Source organism: Electrona antarctica (genome assembly GCF_951216825.1).
Source record: "Electrona antarctica genome assembly, chromosome: 11".
NCBI lineage: Eukaryota > Metazoa > Chordata > Actinopteri > Myctophiformes > Myctophidae > Electrona > Electrona antarctica.
Genome location: NC_136792.1, coordinates 16,625,653 through 16,643,097, shown reverse-complemented (window position 1 = coordinate 16,643,097; position 17,445 = coordinate 16,625,653). Strand labels below are relative to the sequence as shown.

The following is a 17,445-nucleotide window of genomic DNA, read 5'->3' as shown; positions in this document are numbered from 1 at the left end:
GGGTGGGGCTTTCTCACATTCTAATACAGCTAGAAAAAAACACTTTTGAAAAAAAGAGAAAAAATGTGTTGTTTTGTTCCTTATTACTGTGTGAGAGTGCAATCATCCAATCAACTAAGCAACTGAATTGAATACCAACCACTTGCCATTTTGGCAAATTATTTGGAGGCGTTACCCAATACCCATACGTTTAGCTGTGTTGCTCATTCCACGAACACCCGATCCTTATAAGCTATACCTCGTTGTAAAGATGACTAATCAACGATTAAAATGATATAAAATACCAATACCAATTGGTATTATTAAAGTGGAGAAATAATAGACCAAAGTTAAGTTTCCGAACTTTTGTTTGCCGAGTTTAGACAGATAGATCAATCGATAGATAGATAGCACTATCAAGAGCAGACTGCAGCGTTGTCAGTGTGTGTGTGTGTGTGTGTGTGTGTGTGTGTGTGTGTGTGTGTGTGTGTGTGTGAGCAAGAGAAAGGGAGAGAATCAAATTATGTAAGTTTTGTATTAGTATGCTCTATTTCTGAGGTTTTCAAACTGTTTGTGCCCAAAGCACACCAAAATATCAAAGCACACCTCCCTTTCATAGCGAAAGCAGCCGGAACTCTTGAAATAATTAATTTAAATGCAGGCTTCCAGAAATATATGAAAATATGTTCCAACTTAAGTTCCATCCATCCATCCATCTTCAACCGCTTATCCGTAGTCGGGTCGCGGGGGCAACAGCTCCACCAGAGAGCTCCAGACTTCCCTCTCCAGGGAACCATTAGTGACTTCCTCCTGGGGGATCCCGAGACGTTCCAAGGCCAGTGAGTCGATGTGTTTCCTCCAACTGCGCCTTGGTCTGCCCCGGGGTCTCCTCCCAGTGGGACGTGCCTCGAGGACCTCCCTAGGGAGACGCCTGAGAGGCATCCTAACCAGATTCCCAAACCACCTAAGCTGGCTCCTTTCCAGGCGAAGAAGCAGCGACTCTACTCCGAGTCTCTCTCGTGTGACTGAACTTCTAACCCTATCTCTAAGGAAGATGCCAGCCACCCGTTTTCGGCCGCTTGTATTCGCAACCTTATTCTTTCGGTCATGACCCACACTTAAGTTTCCAACTTAAGTTTTTAAATAAAATACTTTTACATCAGATAGGTTCATTTTCTTCATTATGAGGGTCAATTCCTGACTGTTATTTGTCAAATCAAAATGTACAGTATGTTCCTGGGCCAGTGTTATAATGGTGGCGCCACTAATCTTGAAAATTGTCACTTAACCCATTTAGGCCTGACGTCGAAATAAATAAAAAAGTCTTCTAAATCATGACAATTTTCTGAAAGATTTTAGGCACATTTTAACGATTTTTCAAAAATAGCAGACCTACATCTTGTAGATCTGCTATTTTCCAATAGCTAAATTGTAACATAATGTATGTAACACCAAAAGGGGTTCCCGCTCAAAATCCCCTCTGTCCATATGAGTTGCACTTGCTTTATTAATGCTTCCAATTACTCCAACAAACACTGAGAGTTTAATTACTTGTTTCCCAAACCTCCAGTTTATCACTAAACTCTAAACTGAAATTGCTTGTAGCAAGCAAGTTGGAAAGAACTCTCCGTGTTCCGTTCCAATTTCCGAGCAGTTTGAAAAACATTTAGGCTGTAACCAACTCTGCTGGCCATGGACAAAAGCACATCCCTTGCTCTCATCACTATGACTGTTTGAGAGATCGTTTCGTTTAGCCTCAGATGGCCTGTCATCAGCCCTTGTGCCTTGTGGAGTCTATGCAAAGCTGGCACGATAGGGGTTCATGACACATCCGGCTTCACTTGGCGAAGAGAGCGAGAGGGCTTCCAGGCAGAGAAGACCAATGAGTCGCACTGGGTTAAGACCTTTCAGGGAGGCATGGGGAGCCACAGAACACAAGGAACACATAGCTCATACTAAAAGGAAAAAGGTTCTCAAATAATTTTTCCATTCCCACAACAATATACAGAAAAATATGGCATATTTTGGACATAGTTCAAATGGTGATTAATACATTTTTAAACTGTGAATAATCTGATTAAAATGTGTAATCGTTTGACAGCTCTCTCTCTCTCTCTCTATAGTGTTGGGTGCTAGCACATATGCACACATGGCATCAACGCATGGTGTTGTGTGCTGGCACACTATACACTCTGTCTTTCTTTTATCTGTATTGTATTGTGTCTTTGTATGGACATAGTGTTGGGTGCTAGCACATAACATGGCATCAACGCATGGTGTTGTGTGCTGGCACACTACTATACACTCTGTCTTTCTTTTATCATTCATTTTTTAAGATCCTGCCCAGGGACTACAGATGGAAATTATCTTTGGCTAACTCTGGCCCATTTACATTGAGGTGAAAACTGACATGTTGATTAATGAGCTTTGTCCCTGTCAAATAAATAAATAAAAACTATATATATATATATATATATATATATATATATATATATATATATATATATATATATATATATATATAGTTTTTATTATGTGTGTGTGTGTGTGTGTGTGTGTGTGTGTGTGTGTGTGTGTGTGGAGCCAGTGATTGACTGACACTGACTGATTCAGAGTCACACAAAAAAAGAGAAATGCCATATTTTAGTACGTAGTTTATGAACACCTGCAGCAATAATGTAAGGTTTTAATGTGTGTTCAGAGACAACGTCTATTCATTCGTAAGTATCACTTAAAGGGATGACTAGAGATAATAAACTCACAATCATCTCATTAAAGAAAACAAGGATAGTTAGGTGACATTCACACCAGAACGCTTTGCTGCGATTAAAACGAATCCTGCTGCGCATTGTCAGAAAGTGCACTTCGTTTGGCAGGTGTGAAGGCTCATTTGAATCCTAATGCGTATCAAAGAACCGCATTCTACTCCGAGCAAAAACGAGGGTTTCGTTTCGCTTCCAATCGCACTTGATTACGATTCGGTGCAGGTTTGAATGCAATCCGCAGTAAATAAAGGAAATGAAGCAAACAATGTGGCGGGTGAGGAGCTGAACACAGTTGGAGACGGAGAAGGCATATTTTACGCAGCGCAAAGATGTCCCGTTACCGTGGATAGACGTGGTCGAATGAGGAGACTGAAGCCCTGATCGAAATTAGGACGAGTACATTAATCAATTGCTTAAGGAAACACATAAAAACACTGCAGTGTATTATAGCCTACACTACAGAATCTTCTGTCTGTCTGTCTGTGCGTGCCGTAAACATGGAGTGCTGTCACTGTGTGGGGACTGGGGAGTAGGGACTTTCATCTCGATAAACTTGTAAACATTTTGCGCTGCTGTTGCTGCACTTATATCAGTGCGCTCAGCGCTGTTCCTTCCATGCCCAAAAGAACAGTGCGTGGCTGCGTGCAGAGAGAGAGAGAGAGAGAGAGAGATAGGGGTGGGTCCAGTCCCAGACGGCACGACACATGCACGTTATGAGTATAATTTGAAATTTTGATCACCATATATTTCACTGTGTAGGCTATAGTTTATGAATGGAACACATTGATAAAGGTCCCCCCTTGTAGGGTTTGAGGATATTCCGTGGTCACAAGTGCGGAAGTGCTGACTAGATGTAACGTCTTGTCTAGAGGCTGCCGAATAGATGGGATTCCGGGTTTAGAGATGGAAGCTTTAACTTAGGTTTAAAGTTAGATTTATCTTCTTGAAGTAACTCTACAGAAATCTTAAATCCATCAGAGAATATTTGCTGGCACGAGGCCTTATAAAAGGAGGGAGTGACGTAACGACTAGGTAGTCGTGACGTCAACCCTGACAGTACCCCCCCCTCGAGGAACGCGTCCACGCGGTGTGGGATGGCTGAGGTAGCCTGGGATGGCTGAGGTAGCCTGGGATGGCCGAAGTGGCCTGGGATGGCCGGATGGCCGAAGTGGCCTGGGATGGCCGAAGTGGCCGGGGATGGCCGAAGTGGCCGGGGATGGGTATAGAGGGGGTTCCAGGTGGTCCTTGAGGGGTTCCATGTGGTCCTTGAGGGGGTTCCAGGTGGTCCTTGAGGGGGTTCCAGGTGGTCCTTGAGGGGGTTCCATCTTGGGGATATTTTAGGATATTTTAGTCTCCATCTTGGAGGGGGAAATTCATTGGGTGAAACGGAGCCTGAAGACATGCTCAACCGCTGCGACCAAAATCTTGGACGGATTTAACTGTAGGGTTTGAGGATATTCCGTGGTCACAAGTGCGGAAGTGCTGACGTCTTGTCTAGAGGCTGCCGAATAGATGGGATTCCGGGTTTAGAGATGGAAGCTTTAACTTAGGTTTAAAGTTAGATTTATCTTCTTGAAGTAACTCTACAGAAATCTTAAATCTATCAGAGAATATTTTCTGGCACGAGGCCTTATAAAAGGAGAGAGTGACGTAACGACTAGGTAGTCGTGACGTCAACCCTGACACCCCTGCTGCGTTTCCAATAGCTGCGGATGACAGTGTGAAGGCAAACCGCAGCAAATTAAATATGCAAGAAGTCCCAATTCTCCTCCCATTCGCATCGAGTCTACCGAAGTATTAGGTGGGAATGTGACCTTAGTCTCCTACTCTAAACCCAGGATGCATGTATTTCTTTGTAAGACACAACACTTTAAGACAGATCGAGACAACCCAGCCTAATTGGTAATACGATCCACTGTACAGTACCTTATAATAGCCGCACATCCTAATTGTTGCCTGGAGTGGACTCAACTAGTCTAATTATTATTGCTAGACAATAACAAGACAGCCATACAGTAGGACTGAGTAGGTAATAACACATTCATATTGCTTAGCATGACAGTGCTTACTTCCTGACCCCCACAATGACAGGGAATGACTAAGCCTATATAATATAATGTCAGAGAAGGCAAAAGACACAGTGGCGACTGCATAAAGAGAATGCCTTAGGCAGAAGAATCCCTACTCTCCCTGCTCTGTGCCAAGTTATTTATTCCATAGTGTTTCAATAATGAATGTGCCATATTGTGCATGGATGCGTGAGGAATAAAGAAGAGCACAGTGCTCCTTTACGCCTGATATAAAGCATGCATAGTGCTCAGCAGCCTAGTGAATAGCCCATTTCTTCATTTCTGGTAAGATGAGACATGCACTCATCGTCTTACATCAGAGATTGGTTCTGTCTCAACAACTTGAGTTGAACAGACATCCCCTGCTTCTTGTCGCTGTGGGACACAAGGTTCTCTCAGTTGTGGATAGTGTCATCATTGTGAGCTGTTCATTGTGAGCTGTCCTCTTGCAAAGGCCACATAGGCTACAGAGGAGGTTGTCAGGGTCTAGTCGGCATCAGATGACTCCAGATGCCCCCTCCCACAACCCTTTTAAATAAAACAACAGATGCCAATGTGAGGGCAGAGGGGATACGCTCACCTTATCAGAACCATCCAGGTTAGAAAATGGAATGCATTACCGGTAATTATGCCAACAAGTGCAAGTGAAGTGACCACACTGATGCACAGACTGAGATACTCTTCATTATCAAGGGCGGTTGATAACAAGAACTATGACAAAGGTTTTACCAAACAGATGTTGAAAGATCAATTGTTCGCAAATCATACCATACCCTGTCTAATACAGTAGGGCTTCAACCATTAGGTTCTATCTATGTTCACTCTATCTGCCTTTTATGAGCAAAAGCTGCTGCCAAGAGTTTTTTTTCTGCTGAAAATTAAATGAAAAAAGAAAGAAAAAGAAGTAAAGATCACGTGACATGCCTTTTGTTAACATAACAGCTTCAGCTTGGATAATAGCGGCTCTGCATTTGCTGGTATTTTAGCCTTGTATTTTCCATGATATCATATAATGGCCATGTCAAATAACAAGAATAGAGAAATGGCAGTGTCTTTGGCTGGTATTTTAGGCAGAAGAGGAGGCCTAGTCTAGAGAGAGCAATAGTGTATATCCATGATAGAGCAACCATCAGCTAGGACTAGCAGGCTGCATTTGCATACGGTCATGATTGGTCAGCTGATAAAAAACAGCCCACGTCATAAGCCTTTTTCTTTTGATAGTGATCTGTCTACTCTGCCAAAAAATCCCACTAACAGTTGCTTTTAATGTATGACTCTTTAACTTCTCTTTAATTAATGCAATATAGTTGACCAGAGTCTGCCAGGGGTCTATAAGCCTTGCAAACTAGGCCCACACATTTATACATACACCAAATCATTTCTACAAGAGCGCTCACAGTGAGCTTGCTGAATGTTCACCCCAGAATAGGAAGGCTAGGGGTTCATGTGGTTAGAAGTGGTGTCCGAGCACGAAAATAGCGTTTGGTTGGTTTTCACCACCAAATGTCACTGTTGCGCAGCCTAACACACACACACACACACACACACACACACACACACACACACACACGCACACGCACACGCACACGCACACGCACACACGCACACACACACAAACTGTATTTCGGGTGTGACAGTACAGTACAGTGAAAGTACAGTACACAGTAGAGGGACCCCCACACCGTAAGGGGGGGTCTGTCATTTCTCAACCATTTCGGACGCGGGGCGGCTCGCCGGAACCGGGCCGGCCCCCTGGCCGGCCCGGTTCCGGCAAGCCGGCCCGGCCCCCTGGGGGTCTGGATGTTCCGGGGACCCCCGGGGAACCTCACACGGTAACTCTGTCATTTCTCGACCGTTTCCGACATGGGGCGGCTCTCCAAAACCGGGCCGACACCCTGGACGCGTTTCTGTGGGTTCTGTGGCTTCCGGGGACCCCCGGGGACCCCCCCACGGAGTTGCACCACTCACTTCACACGGGTGTCATTTTTTTAAGGCAGTAGTGTGAACATGCTTTTAGCCTGCCCTTATTGATCAGACAACTTTGTGCTTGTAGTAGCCTATATCCAGAATAATCTCTAGTACTCTACAAGACAATGGCAAAGTCAGCCAAACTCATGTAACATATTTAACTTAATGCTGATTAGGCATTTCATATACATTGGTACAAATCCGAATAAGACATCAGTATAAGTGTTGTTCCTTGGTTAGGACCTAAACCTCTACTGAAGTTATTCAATGAATAATCAATGGCTCCTGTAAATCCACAGTCACTGACAATTCTGTAAGCACACCCTCAAGGAAGGAAGCATTTCTATTTGCCCTTCTGACAGGGCCTGAGAGGGTGTTTGTGTGATGTCATGTTTTTAGCCCCCAAAGGGGATATGTAGTTCCTCTCAACTCTATGAGGCCTGGATCTGTCTAATCCACTCCCCCATCAAAAAGGAAAGACGTCAGGCAGTCCTGGCTTGGTTTGTCCTCCCTAGAACAGGATGAAAACCTTTGCACTCTATGTATGCATACATTGATGTTACAGAGAAACTTCATATGAGAGTTTCACTGGCAGTTTAAAGATATTAAACCAATAAACATATTATACTATTTATAAAAAATAAAAGTACACCATATACACAATGTAGCTGCCAGCTGTTATCTTACTGTAGCCTATCTGCATCGCCATCATAACTGCTGCAATGTAATCACAGTGAACGCATCCCACTGTTCTCTATGCAATTCTAGCAAGATTTGAAAACAAATAATTAAAGGAAAACAGGAAAATACTTCTATATAACGAATTATAACATGATTACATTTGGTGGCCAATGTTTTTAGTAGTTTACATCCTTTGGTGGCCAATGTTTTTAGTAGTGGACATCCTGGACACTACAATACAATATTTAACTTACTGTTTTGTTTGGGGCTGATATGTGTCATTTGTAGCAGCAAGTTGATACTGTATCACCAATTCACCATATCATCACTGTTTTAAGTGTTTTAGTAGTTTACATCCTGTACAATAATAATAATAATGGATTGCATTTTTATAGCGCTTTTCTATGCACTACGTCACATGCCTACTCAAAGCGCTTTACAATGGTCCAGTCATTCATACATTGGGAGGTGAAGTGGCGAACAGTCAACGCCAGCGTCCTCACTTCCCACATTCACACACCAATGGTGGCAACCACTGGAAGCAATGTGGGGTTCAGTGTCTTGCCCAAGGACTATATTATGTATTAGCGACCGCAGAAGCACGGAGCATCTGACAAGTCAGTGTCAAGTCAGTGTCAGCTAATGTTATGAGCTAACTGGACAGCAGGAAAGCCATAACAAAACACAGTGATTGAACCAACAACAGAACATCAGAAACGAACCCGAACGAACACCACGGCCGCGAGGTTGTGACAGAGAAACATACGTTTAAAAAAATGAAAGAAAAAAAAATGGGGACACCGCTTGTTTATCATCCTATCCTTGTTCACATATAATACCATTTAAGTCGACATCATGCTATAACTTCATGTTGTGATAATAATATACCACTAATAATATAATGACCAGACAGTGTCGCCTTGTGGTTAGAGTGTCCGCCCTGAAACTGGGAGGTCGGGGTTCTATGATACTAGGGTCAGGATCCTTTAGGAATTAGGATGTAACGATTCCAGTTCCTAAATGATTCCCTCTCAACGGTTGGATTCCTTATCGGTTCTCTTTAACGATTCCTATACAGGGTTCCAAATGGACCCTTACAGGTCTGTAACTCTGAGAGTTATGGTGGTGTTTGGAATTTAAAAGTTTGAGAAACAACAAACCAGCTCTGACGATGTGATAAAAACCCGCTTCCAAATGTGATAGAACTGATTCCTGGTTCCTCAATGTTGGATCAGGTTCCTCCAACCTCCGGTTCCAGATCCCAACTCTAGTGGTTACCATGACAACAAACGTTTCTGTGCTTTTAAAAGTTGTAAAATTGTATATATAATATTTTTTTTTTTTGAGGGGCGCTAGCCCCTCCTATATACAGGTTTAATGTTTGTTTTTAGTTCAATGTTTGTTTTAAAACGGCATTGACAATGAAGGGAAAAGTTACGTCATTTGTCCCTAACACAAACATTAAATGCCATTAATAATAAAGAGAATTTAATGTTTGTGTTGGCACCGTTTGTTTTACATCACCTAATCAACATGAGTTAGACTTAAATATATTATCGCCTCTCACTTCACACGGGTGTGATTTTTTTAAGTTTACATGGTACATTTGGGTTATTTATAAAAGAATGGCTGATTTACTTTTACTGTATTCTTGATCAGTCACATGATCAGTACTAGTCTGTTCACCCTGAATGTTTTTATTCACAAGTAAAGAGAGGGGCGGGTTAGTTACCTCCGGTTTATTATTCTCTATATCTGAAAGGTATAACGTCCTTATTATTGTAATGTACAGCTGGCATAAGAGGCGAATACAAAGTATATCAGTCAGGATATCCCGACAGGATCTCTGTCAGGTCTTGAGACAACTTGTTTTGATTTGACACTTTAATAAAATTGAATTGAATTGAAATTGAACGAGACGTAACTGTTTATTGTTGTTCTCTACGCACTGAGAGAGAGAATATAACGAAAGGTATAACGTTACGTCCTTATTATTATACAGCTGGTAGACGAATACAGAGTATTACGAGACATAATGTAACTGTTAATTGTTGTTCTCTACAGAACAGTATTAGAGAGAGAGAGAGTAATGAGAGACCTAACTACAGCTAGTTAAAAGGGCGCAAAAAACAGTAAATCATTCCCGGCATTGTGTTTTGTGTAAACCTTTTGTAAGATAAATGATGCGAAGTGATTGTAATGTAAAATGTTTATATTGTACACCTAGAGGGTGCTTGCGCACCACAGGGGGTTCACTGCATGCAGCAGTTTGGGAACCCCTGTACTAGATCATCAATGGTGTGACTGTGAATGTTGTTTCCACCTGGGTTAAGATGCATCTATAATTAAAAGCCTGCAATGCACTCGTTTTACTTGCTCAATGTGCTTACAGTAAGCCTGATGTACTTTCATTTTCTACATGCCTAAATATGCAGCTTTGTGGTATTTCATCGCTGTGAAAATATGGAAATACTGAACTACCTTTACAGTGGGTTTAATATGAAAGACAGAAAGAGTGTACCGGTATATGTGACAGAAAGTTCTAGAGTTCTAAAATAGTTGAAAGAGAAACTGTGTTTTATTTGTGTCATTAGGTTTTACAGTATTTGTCTAATGTGGCGTTGGAGGAATAACTGCACAAGAAAAACATCAGTATGATTCATGGACCTCGTTCACGACCAGACGTGTAGTTACATTAGCCTGGAATTCAGACAGATCTGTCAGTGCAAAACAAAAAAGGTCCTCAGAAGATTAGATTGGATTTATTTCACTGCCCCGAAGTTGCACCCAGTGATATTTTTCTGGCCATGACAGGCTTTAGGTACATCATAGCCCATGTACGGTACATGGGCTATTGAGTGAAATAATTTACTGTAACTCATTAAAATGTAAAGTTACAAATGTTCCCCATGGTTACAGGCCAAAACGTGAATCGCTGATCTGTCAACCGGTACTGGTTACTCTTTTACATTTATAATGAACACATATGGGACCTATTATGGCTCCTGAAAAGGCAATAGTATTACTGATTTCGTAGTCCGGTAAAGATAAATCAACAACTAATATCTATAACAAATATTGCGCTGTTTACATAATCACAATGAACAATCAATCAATAATGCACAGACTATGAGAATAAGGAATGCAGATCCATTTGCCATTATGTGATCAATATTGCAATCGTCAGAATAAAACAGCTTTCCACACATGATATACAGTTGTGCTACTCATGTGATTTAATTTCCCTGATGAAGACATGATGAAACATCCTGCATGAGCTGAAATGTTGTTTGTTCGTTTTGTGTGGGTAATTAAAGCACCAGAATAACAGCATCTGTTTTGTTTGCACATTTCCGATATCAGCACCAATATTAAGGATGTGTTGATCAAATTGCAATTAACCCATTCTGGGCAGGTTGAAACCCTTTTGGTGTTTTAAGCATTATGATATACTTTAGCTACTGAAAAATAGCAGATCTACAAGCTCATAGCGTGCCGCACTATCTTGAAAGTGTGTCGCAAATCATTGAATATATATTCTTTCACAGCGAACATTTTTAACTCAAATCTTTGCTTCTGGGGGGTCCCTGGAACAACATATGTTACGATGGGGGACGGCGGCCAAATACAGATAATTTGTCCTTGACATGAAAAAGGTAACTTGAGAACCATTGACATAGAAAATTGATTCAGGAAACTTTTAGGATTTAGAAGACTTCTTTTTTTTTTTTAATCGGCCTCAGGTCTAAATGGGTTAAAGGTGTAGGGAAACGCAAATGGTGGGCAATTTATTTTGAAGTTTCAGCTTGAAACGCTGGCTCTGAACTTTCTGAACCAATCAGAGCGTCGCATCCCTCCAGGCTATGGGAGAGGAAGTCTTTCACGTGCAGTTTCGTTTGTAAACAAAGTGACGGAGACGTGGGGGAAAAGCCAGGGAATTATTTCTAACCTATACACAACCTATACATATTTTAGCGTGATGATTAAGTTTAAAACGAGTAATACACTGTCTGGATGTCATCTTGAAAGAGATTAAAAACGGAGTAGTTTGTAATCAAAACCAGCTGTGGAGGAGGAGGACAATGAAGCATGGGAATCAAACTGGTGAGCTTCATTTTTATTGGCTTTTCTTGATTGGAAGTAATTAAAAACATATTTTGTTTATGGACTTTTGATATAAAAACACAAAAATGAGAATTTGCCCATTTTTTTGGGCATCCATTGTTAGGTATGCCCATATGATCACCACGGATATGGTCTAAAAGTGTGAAAAACATATTAAGGAATATAATTCAGCAGAGTAAAAATTGTGTCCTAATGTAGCCTAACCAACTCTCTCATTGTTTGATAGATTACTGAGATTTTACTGTGTACACAAGAAAGAATTGCCTTAGATCCACAAAGTTTGTAAAAAAAATAAAAAGGATGAATATGGAATGAATATAGAATATAATAATAATAATGACAACTGCAGCATATTGTACAAAGAATAACAGACAACATGCAAGCACAATAAGTGATGGAGTTGATGGACTGAAATTGAATAAAGATATCAAAGGTTTAGAAGCAACTCTTTTGCATGGTGTTTCACCAAAACACTGTGTAAACAGTAATAACCCCCCCACCCCCACCCCACACACACACACACCCCTCCCATGGCTAACAACAACTAAATTAAACTGCAATAAAACTATAATTAAAACCTGTGGACCCAGAGGCATGCGCTCACTGCACACCCTGGGATGCTTATGTAATAGGTACAATTGAATAAGCTTCCATCTCTTTTGATTCAAAATACTAGATCTGATTCTGATCTTGCTCCTCACATACAGTAGGCAACACAAAAAGACTCGCCCAGCTGTTTTGACAATAACTTGGCTATGCAATTCAAATGGCATCAAATGGTGGACAAACCTATATTCAAAAAAAGTCACACCCGTGTGAAGTGAGGGGCACTGATATATTAAAGTCTATTACTCATGTTCAGAGACGAAATGTTTTTATAATCGTCATGGGGTCCCGCCCCCATCCCCCCCCAAACTAACACAGTGCATACACAGTGCTGCCTTGATCCTGCCTCTAGCTGCCGCTGATTGGCCAGGCCGTTTTGTGGCCGATGAATCAAGTCTGCCTGAGAGTTCCCAGATGGGAGCAGGAGGGGGGAACCCAGTGTACTCTCTCTGCTGCCCCATCTGGCGGAGTCAGGTTAGGGCCGGCAGACCTCTGACGTCATTCTGACTCACCCATAACCATAAGGAGTTCCCAATGCAGCTACTCCCAAATATGGCTGTCATAGCTGCAAACAAATCAGTCAGCTCCCTATATGGGCACAAAAGGGGCCACCAGCTCTTCTCCCTGTACATACTGCCGTTGGGAGAACTTATTACCAATCACGGAGTGAATTTCCATTTCTATGCTGATAAATGATACCCAACTATATCTTTCTGTAGCTCCACATGATCCCTGTGCTTTAGACTCATTGTTGACCTGTCTGTCCAGCATCAAATGCTGGATGAGTGAGAACTTTCTCAAGCTAAATGAAGACAGAAGTTCTCATAATCGGTTCTAGTGAGCAGAAAGATTCAATATTCAATAATAAGCAGACTTGGCAACCTGACTGTAGAACGTAACAGTACAGTAAAGAACTTGGGGATCATTATTGATTCTGAATTTAATTTTAATTCACACATTAATCATGTTACCAAGATTGCCTTTTTTCACAAATCAGAGCCATTGGACAATGCAAAAACGCTGATCCACGCCTTTGTTTTTTCTCGGCTTGATTACGGCAATGCACTTTTCAATGGTCTCGCACCTTCCTACCTACATGACTACCTGCCTAAATATGTCCCAAACTGCCCTCTCAGGTCTTCCACTGCTGGCCTGCTTGCTGTGCCTAAAGAAATTACAAAAAAAAACTAAAAAACATGGTGAAGCAGCTTTCTGCTTCTATGGGCCAACGGCGTGGAACAAACTCCCACTACACCTTCGACAGGCAGCCTCTGTAAACATTTTTAAATCACAGTTCAAGACCTACTTCTACACTCTTGCTTTTAGTTGTCTTTTAAATTCCTTGTTATTCATGTCCGCACTGTATTGCATGCTATTATTTCAATGTTTTATGCCTTGCTTTTCTTTTCTTTTTTTCTCCATTGCTCTGTAAAGCACTTTGAGCTGCATTTCATGTCATGAAAGGTGTTCTACAAATAAAGTTGTATTGTTATTATTATTATTATTAAAGCACTATATAAATGCAATACCATATGGACATAAAAGGGACAATGACTGACAGATACAGATAGGGACACAGGTAGACAGACAGAAGCAAACATCTCTAAATATGTGCACAAAAGGGACACAGAGAGACGGGTAGACTCTGACAAAGCCCCAAAACTATCTGACATATTGGCGGTGCGACTTAGGAGTGAGGGCCGATCCAACTCTAGATGTGAGGGCTGCGTAGCGGCCCCAACCTCTAGTAGACTATAACTACGTACATGATACACAGAATCAAAATGTTCAAATCAAAATGCGGAACCTGTTTCACATATAAAACGCCATTGGCGTTGATCTAAGTCAATTAATAATGTTACGCTTAACGCCAATGCCGTGGTAATGCTACGTTAGCTTTGGGTTGCTTTTGCTAGCTGGTGTTGTCAATAACACTGGATCGCGACATCTTGATCACCGTGCGCAACAGACCCATAAGGATTCTATCTGTTTCTTTCAATCGCCTGTATCTCCTGACCTATTCCTTGACCTATGCCAGATGGCATTTCTGGTCAAAACAAGGTTTATTCCTGGCCTGGGCTGTGGCTCAGCGGTCCAAGCACCTTTGCCGGTAGTCCAGGTCTGGCAGTGTGCCACGGGCTCGACTCCCGATCCCGACGGCCTTTACTGCATGTCACCCCCCCATCTCTCTCCCCATTTCCTGTCAGCCTACTGTCTGTCCCTCCTATAAAAAATATAAAATAAAAAGGCGAAAGCCAAAAAAAACAAAACAAGGTTTATTCCACAGCCCAGAGTCGACGCTGTGATCCCTCTCCATAATGTTTTAGCCATAGAGTATATAAAAGGATAGAGACTGATCTGGCGCGAAGCTCCGCCCCCCCCCCCCGCTATTCATGTCAGTGGAAGTTGCTCAGTGGCGCTTTGAAGCTTCCGGAAGGACCGTCTACTTCCGCCTTTTTTCGATTTGGGCACCAAAATTTGGTGCCCAAAATGCGGAAGTGCAAACGCGCTCAACGTTAAAGCCCAGCTGCACAGGGTTTCCTCGTCATACTTCCACGGGTCCGCCTGCAGTCCCTCCTCTTACCGCTAGGGCCCAGTGCTTCAACGTTGGAAAGCCTCACTGGCCCCTTGGTTTTAGCAGCCCAGACGGTAAACAGGAATTGATGATGGATTGCACACTAACATAAGATGAAATGAAATGAAATCTATATTTACCCAGGGTATCTGGGCTAAGCTCAAGAACTTGTTTCCAGCCAGGCCCTGCTCATAGAACACATTTCATCGTAGTGGTTGATGCCTTGTTCAAGGGCATTTCAGCGGTGGTAATTTTAACGTGTCGGACGGCTGGTTCGAACTGGGAACCTTCCGGTATCTAGACCGCGCCGCTATCCGTTCGGCCACCGCTGGATCATAACATCCGGTCTGGGTTTTTGGCTCTTCAAAATAAGAGTTGACGGGGGATTATATATGCGTTATCAATAAATGCGGGCGGACTAGGTGTTAACTGTAGTAATATAATTTGCACCTTATTGCAACCCAGGATAAAGCTCAAATGAATCATGATGCCCCTTTTTGCACCTGCAAACTCATACTTCTGTTACTGAATATTACCTACTCATGAGCATTAATAAACTGCTGTCCCCATCATCATACAGAAGGGTCTCGTATATCCTTGCCTGCTTGAGACCAAAATGCTCTGCCCTGAAGCTAGGACGTAGCGGCCTAAAGCCATATGCCTTTGTTTGGTTGTCAACCATATGTTGCCCACATATCAAATTACCCGGTTTGGGTGTGTTAGGTTTACTGAAAAGCTTCTCATTTGGCACCATAAATAGCTGGACTTCATGAGACAAACAGCAGATGTTTACAGGCTCTTACATAACAGCTGGAGAATGCATCACAAAAACAAGACATGTTGTGAGCTTGTAAATAAAATCAGCTATTGGATACAGAAATTTGGAGAAGAGGAAGGAAAAAACCTGTCCAACTCACAAACTCAGGTCTGTTTGAAGAGTGTAAGTAGTGGTTACAATAAAACTGATGGTGGGTATTGCCAGTTGGACTGCAACAGCATCAGCATCAGCCAAAGCCAACAACCCTGTTCATTAACAGTGCTGCTTCAAGTGAGCAGAACTCCCAGAGCTTCCCTCAACAGTGTCAACCCACTGGACTCCACTTAAATTGGAACCGTTTGTCTCAATTCATATACCGGTATGAGGAAATTACATCACTGTGCAACCAGATACCAGAGACCAGATAAACAACCATGTGTAATTCCATATATCACTGAGGGACTGTAGGTGGATGGGGGAAGGGAGGCGTGGCACGTTCTTGTTTTCACGACACAGGCGTGTGCGTGTGTGCGCGCGCGTGCGCGCGCGTGTGTGTGTGTCTGTGTGTGCGTGCGTGTGCGTGCCTGCGTGCGTGTGTGTTTTAAAATGGCAAAGCGACAGACCCATCCTTTCCGCTCTAGGGAAAGATAAAAACAAGCACATAGCCTACTGTACCATCTGCACGGACGGGCCGACGGATATATTTCACATTACAAATCACAAAATTAAGTCTCAAATGAATTAAAACGGTTCTTTCGCCATATTCATATTTACAGTGAAAACCGTGGTATTAGGCTATTTTTTATACAGTATAACGTCGGGTCTTCATAAGCAGGGCAGCGTTGTTAATGCAAAGAAATTGGCAAAATCCAGTTGAATAAACGTGAATGTTTAGTCTATTATCGTGCAATATCATCATACAATAAACTGTCTTTATCTCAACAACCGCTGTAGTCACACATTTCCTGGCGTTAGTTAGACATCAAGCTAATTAGCAGCCAGTGACGTGCATGGAGAACGTTAACGCTGCACCTGCTCTCCTCTCCTCTCAGGACAGGCGGATGGAACCGAGAGGAAGGACAGGAGGCTAGTAATAAATGCATGCAGCCCTTTGAACACGACAGGACAGGATGGGAGGGAGGCGACGGAACACAGAGAATAAGTGCTTTAAATGCACGAATACAAACCTTCAGCAAAACAGCGATGGAAGAGAGGGATAAACTGAGATTTGCTTACCTGTAGAGCCCACAAGAAGCAAGGCTAAAAGGATATCCTTTGGCTGGAACATTGCAAGTCCCGAGCGAAGAACGATAACGTTAGACCACGCGCGCTATAGCTAACATTTGGTCCCTAAGATATGGCTTTTTCCACCCCCTTTACGAGCAGTTCATTCTAATATGAGATGTTGTTAAATCACCAGCAGAGTAGTAGGAGGAGGTACAGTAGGCTACAGTAAAGCCCAGTGCTGAGCGCCGCCGCACTGTTCAAAGGCTGACTGACAAGCAGCGCCTTTACACACGCGAATCAATCCGCACCAGAGGAACTATTATGGTCTTGCGGTTAAATAGTGCGCCGGTCTAAAATAAATAAAACGTTTATTTTTATTTTTATCACGAACCAAAAGGTTGAGTATTGCATCCGCACCTTATCGTTTGACCTGGCTACGTGCCTTTTGTATTTCTACTTCTTCAGTTGGCTATATATAATGAGAATCATTTAAATAAGATACTCTTATTAGTAGCCCACTGTAGCCTACTACTCCCCAGCTTGCATAATTTGTTTTGTTTGAGAATAGGCTGTGTCTGTAAAAGAACAGCTGACGTACATGTGTCCAGATCTGATCCATCAATACATACTGGAGAAAACCTAAATATTATATTGCTTTTATTTGAGCACTAAAGCTTTAAAATAATCTACACT

The 17,445-nt window shown here is 42.3% G+C and overlaps 1 protein-coding gene across 2 annotated transcripts in view; it reads right to left on the bottom strand.

Moving 5' to 3' along the window:
• Nucleotides 1-16,970, bottom strand: part of ncam1b (neural cell adhesion molecule 1b) — a 99,560-nt gene extending 82,590 nt beyond the window's left edge. For both annotated transcript variants that reach the window (XM_079514174.1, XM_079514175.1), the window contains exon 1: nucleotides 16,762-16,970. In XM_079514174.1, the coding sequence (XP_079370300.1) occupies nucleotides 16,762-16,813 (52 nt within the window). In that variant the 5' untranslated portion in view covers nucleotides 16,814-16,970. The remainder of the gene's footprint in view (nucleotides 1-16,761) is intronic.
• Between the last annotated feature and the right edge of the window lie 475 nt (nucleotides 16,971-17,445).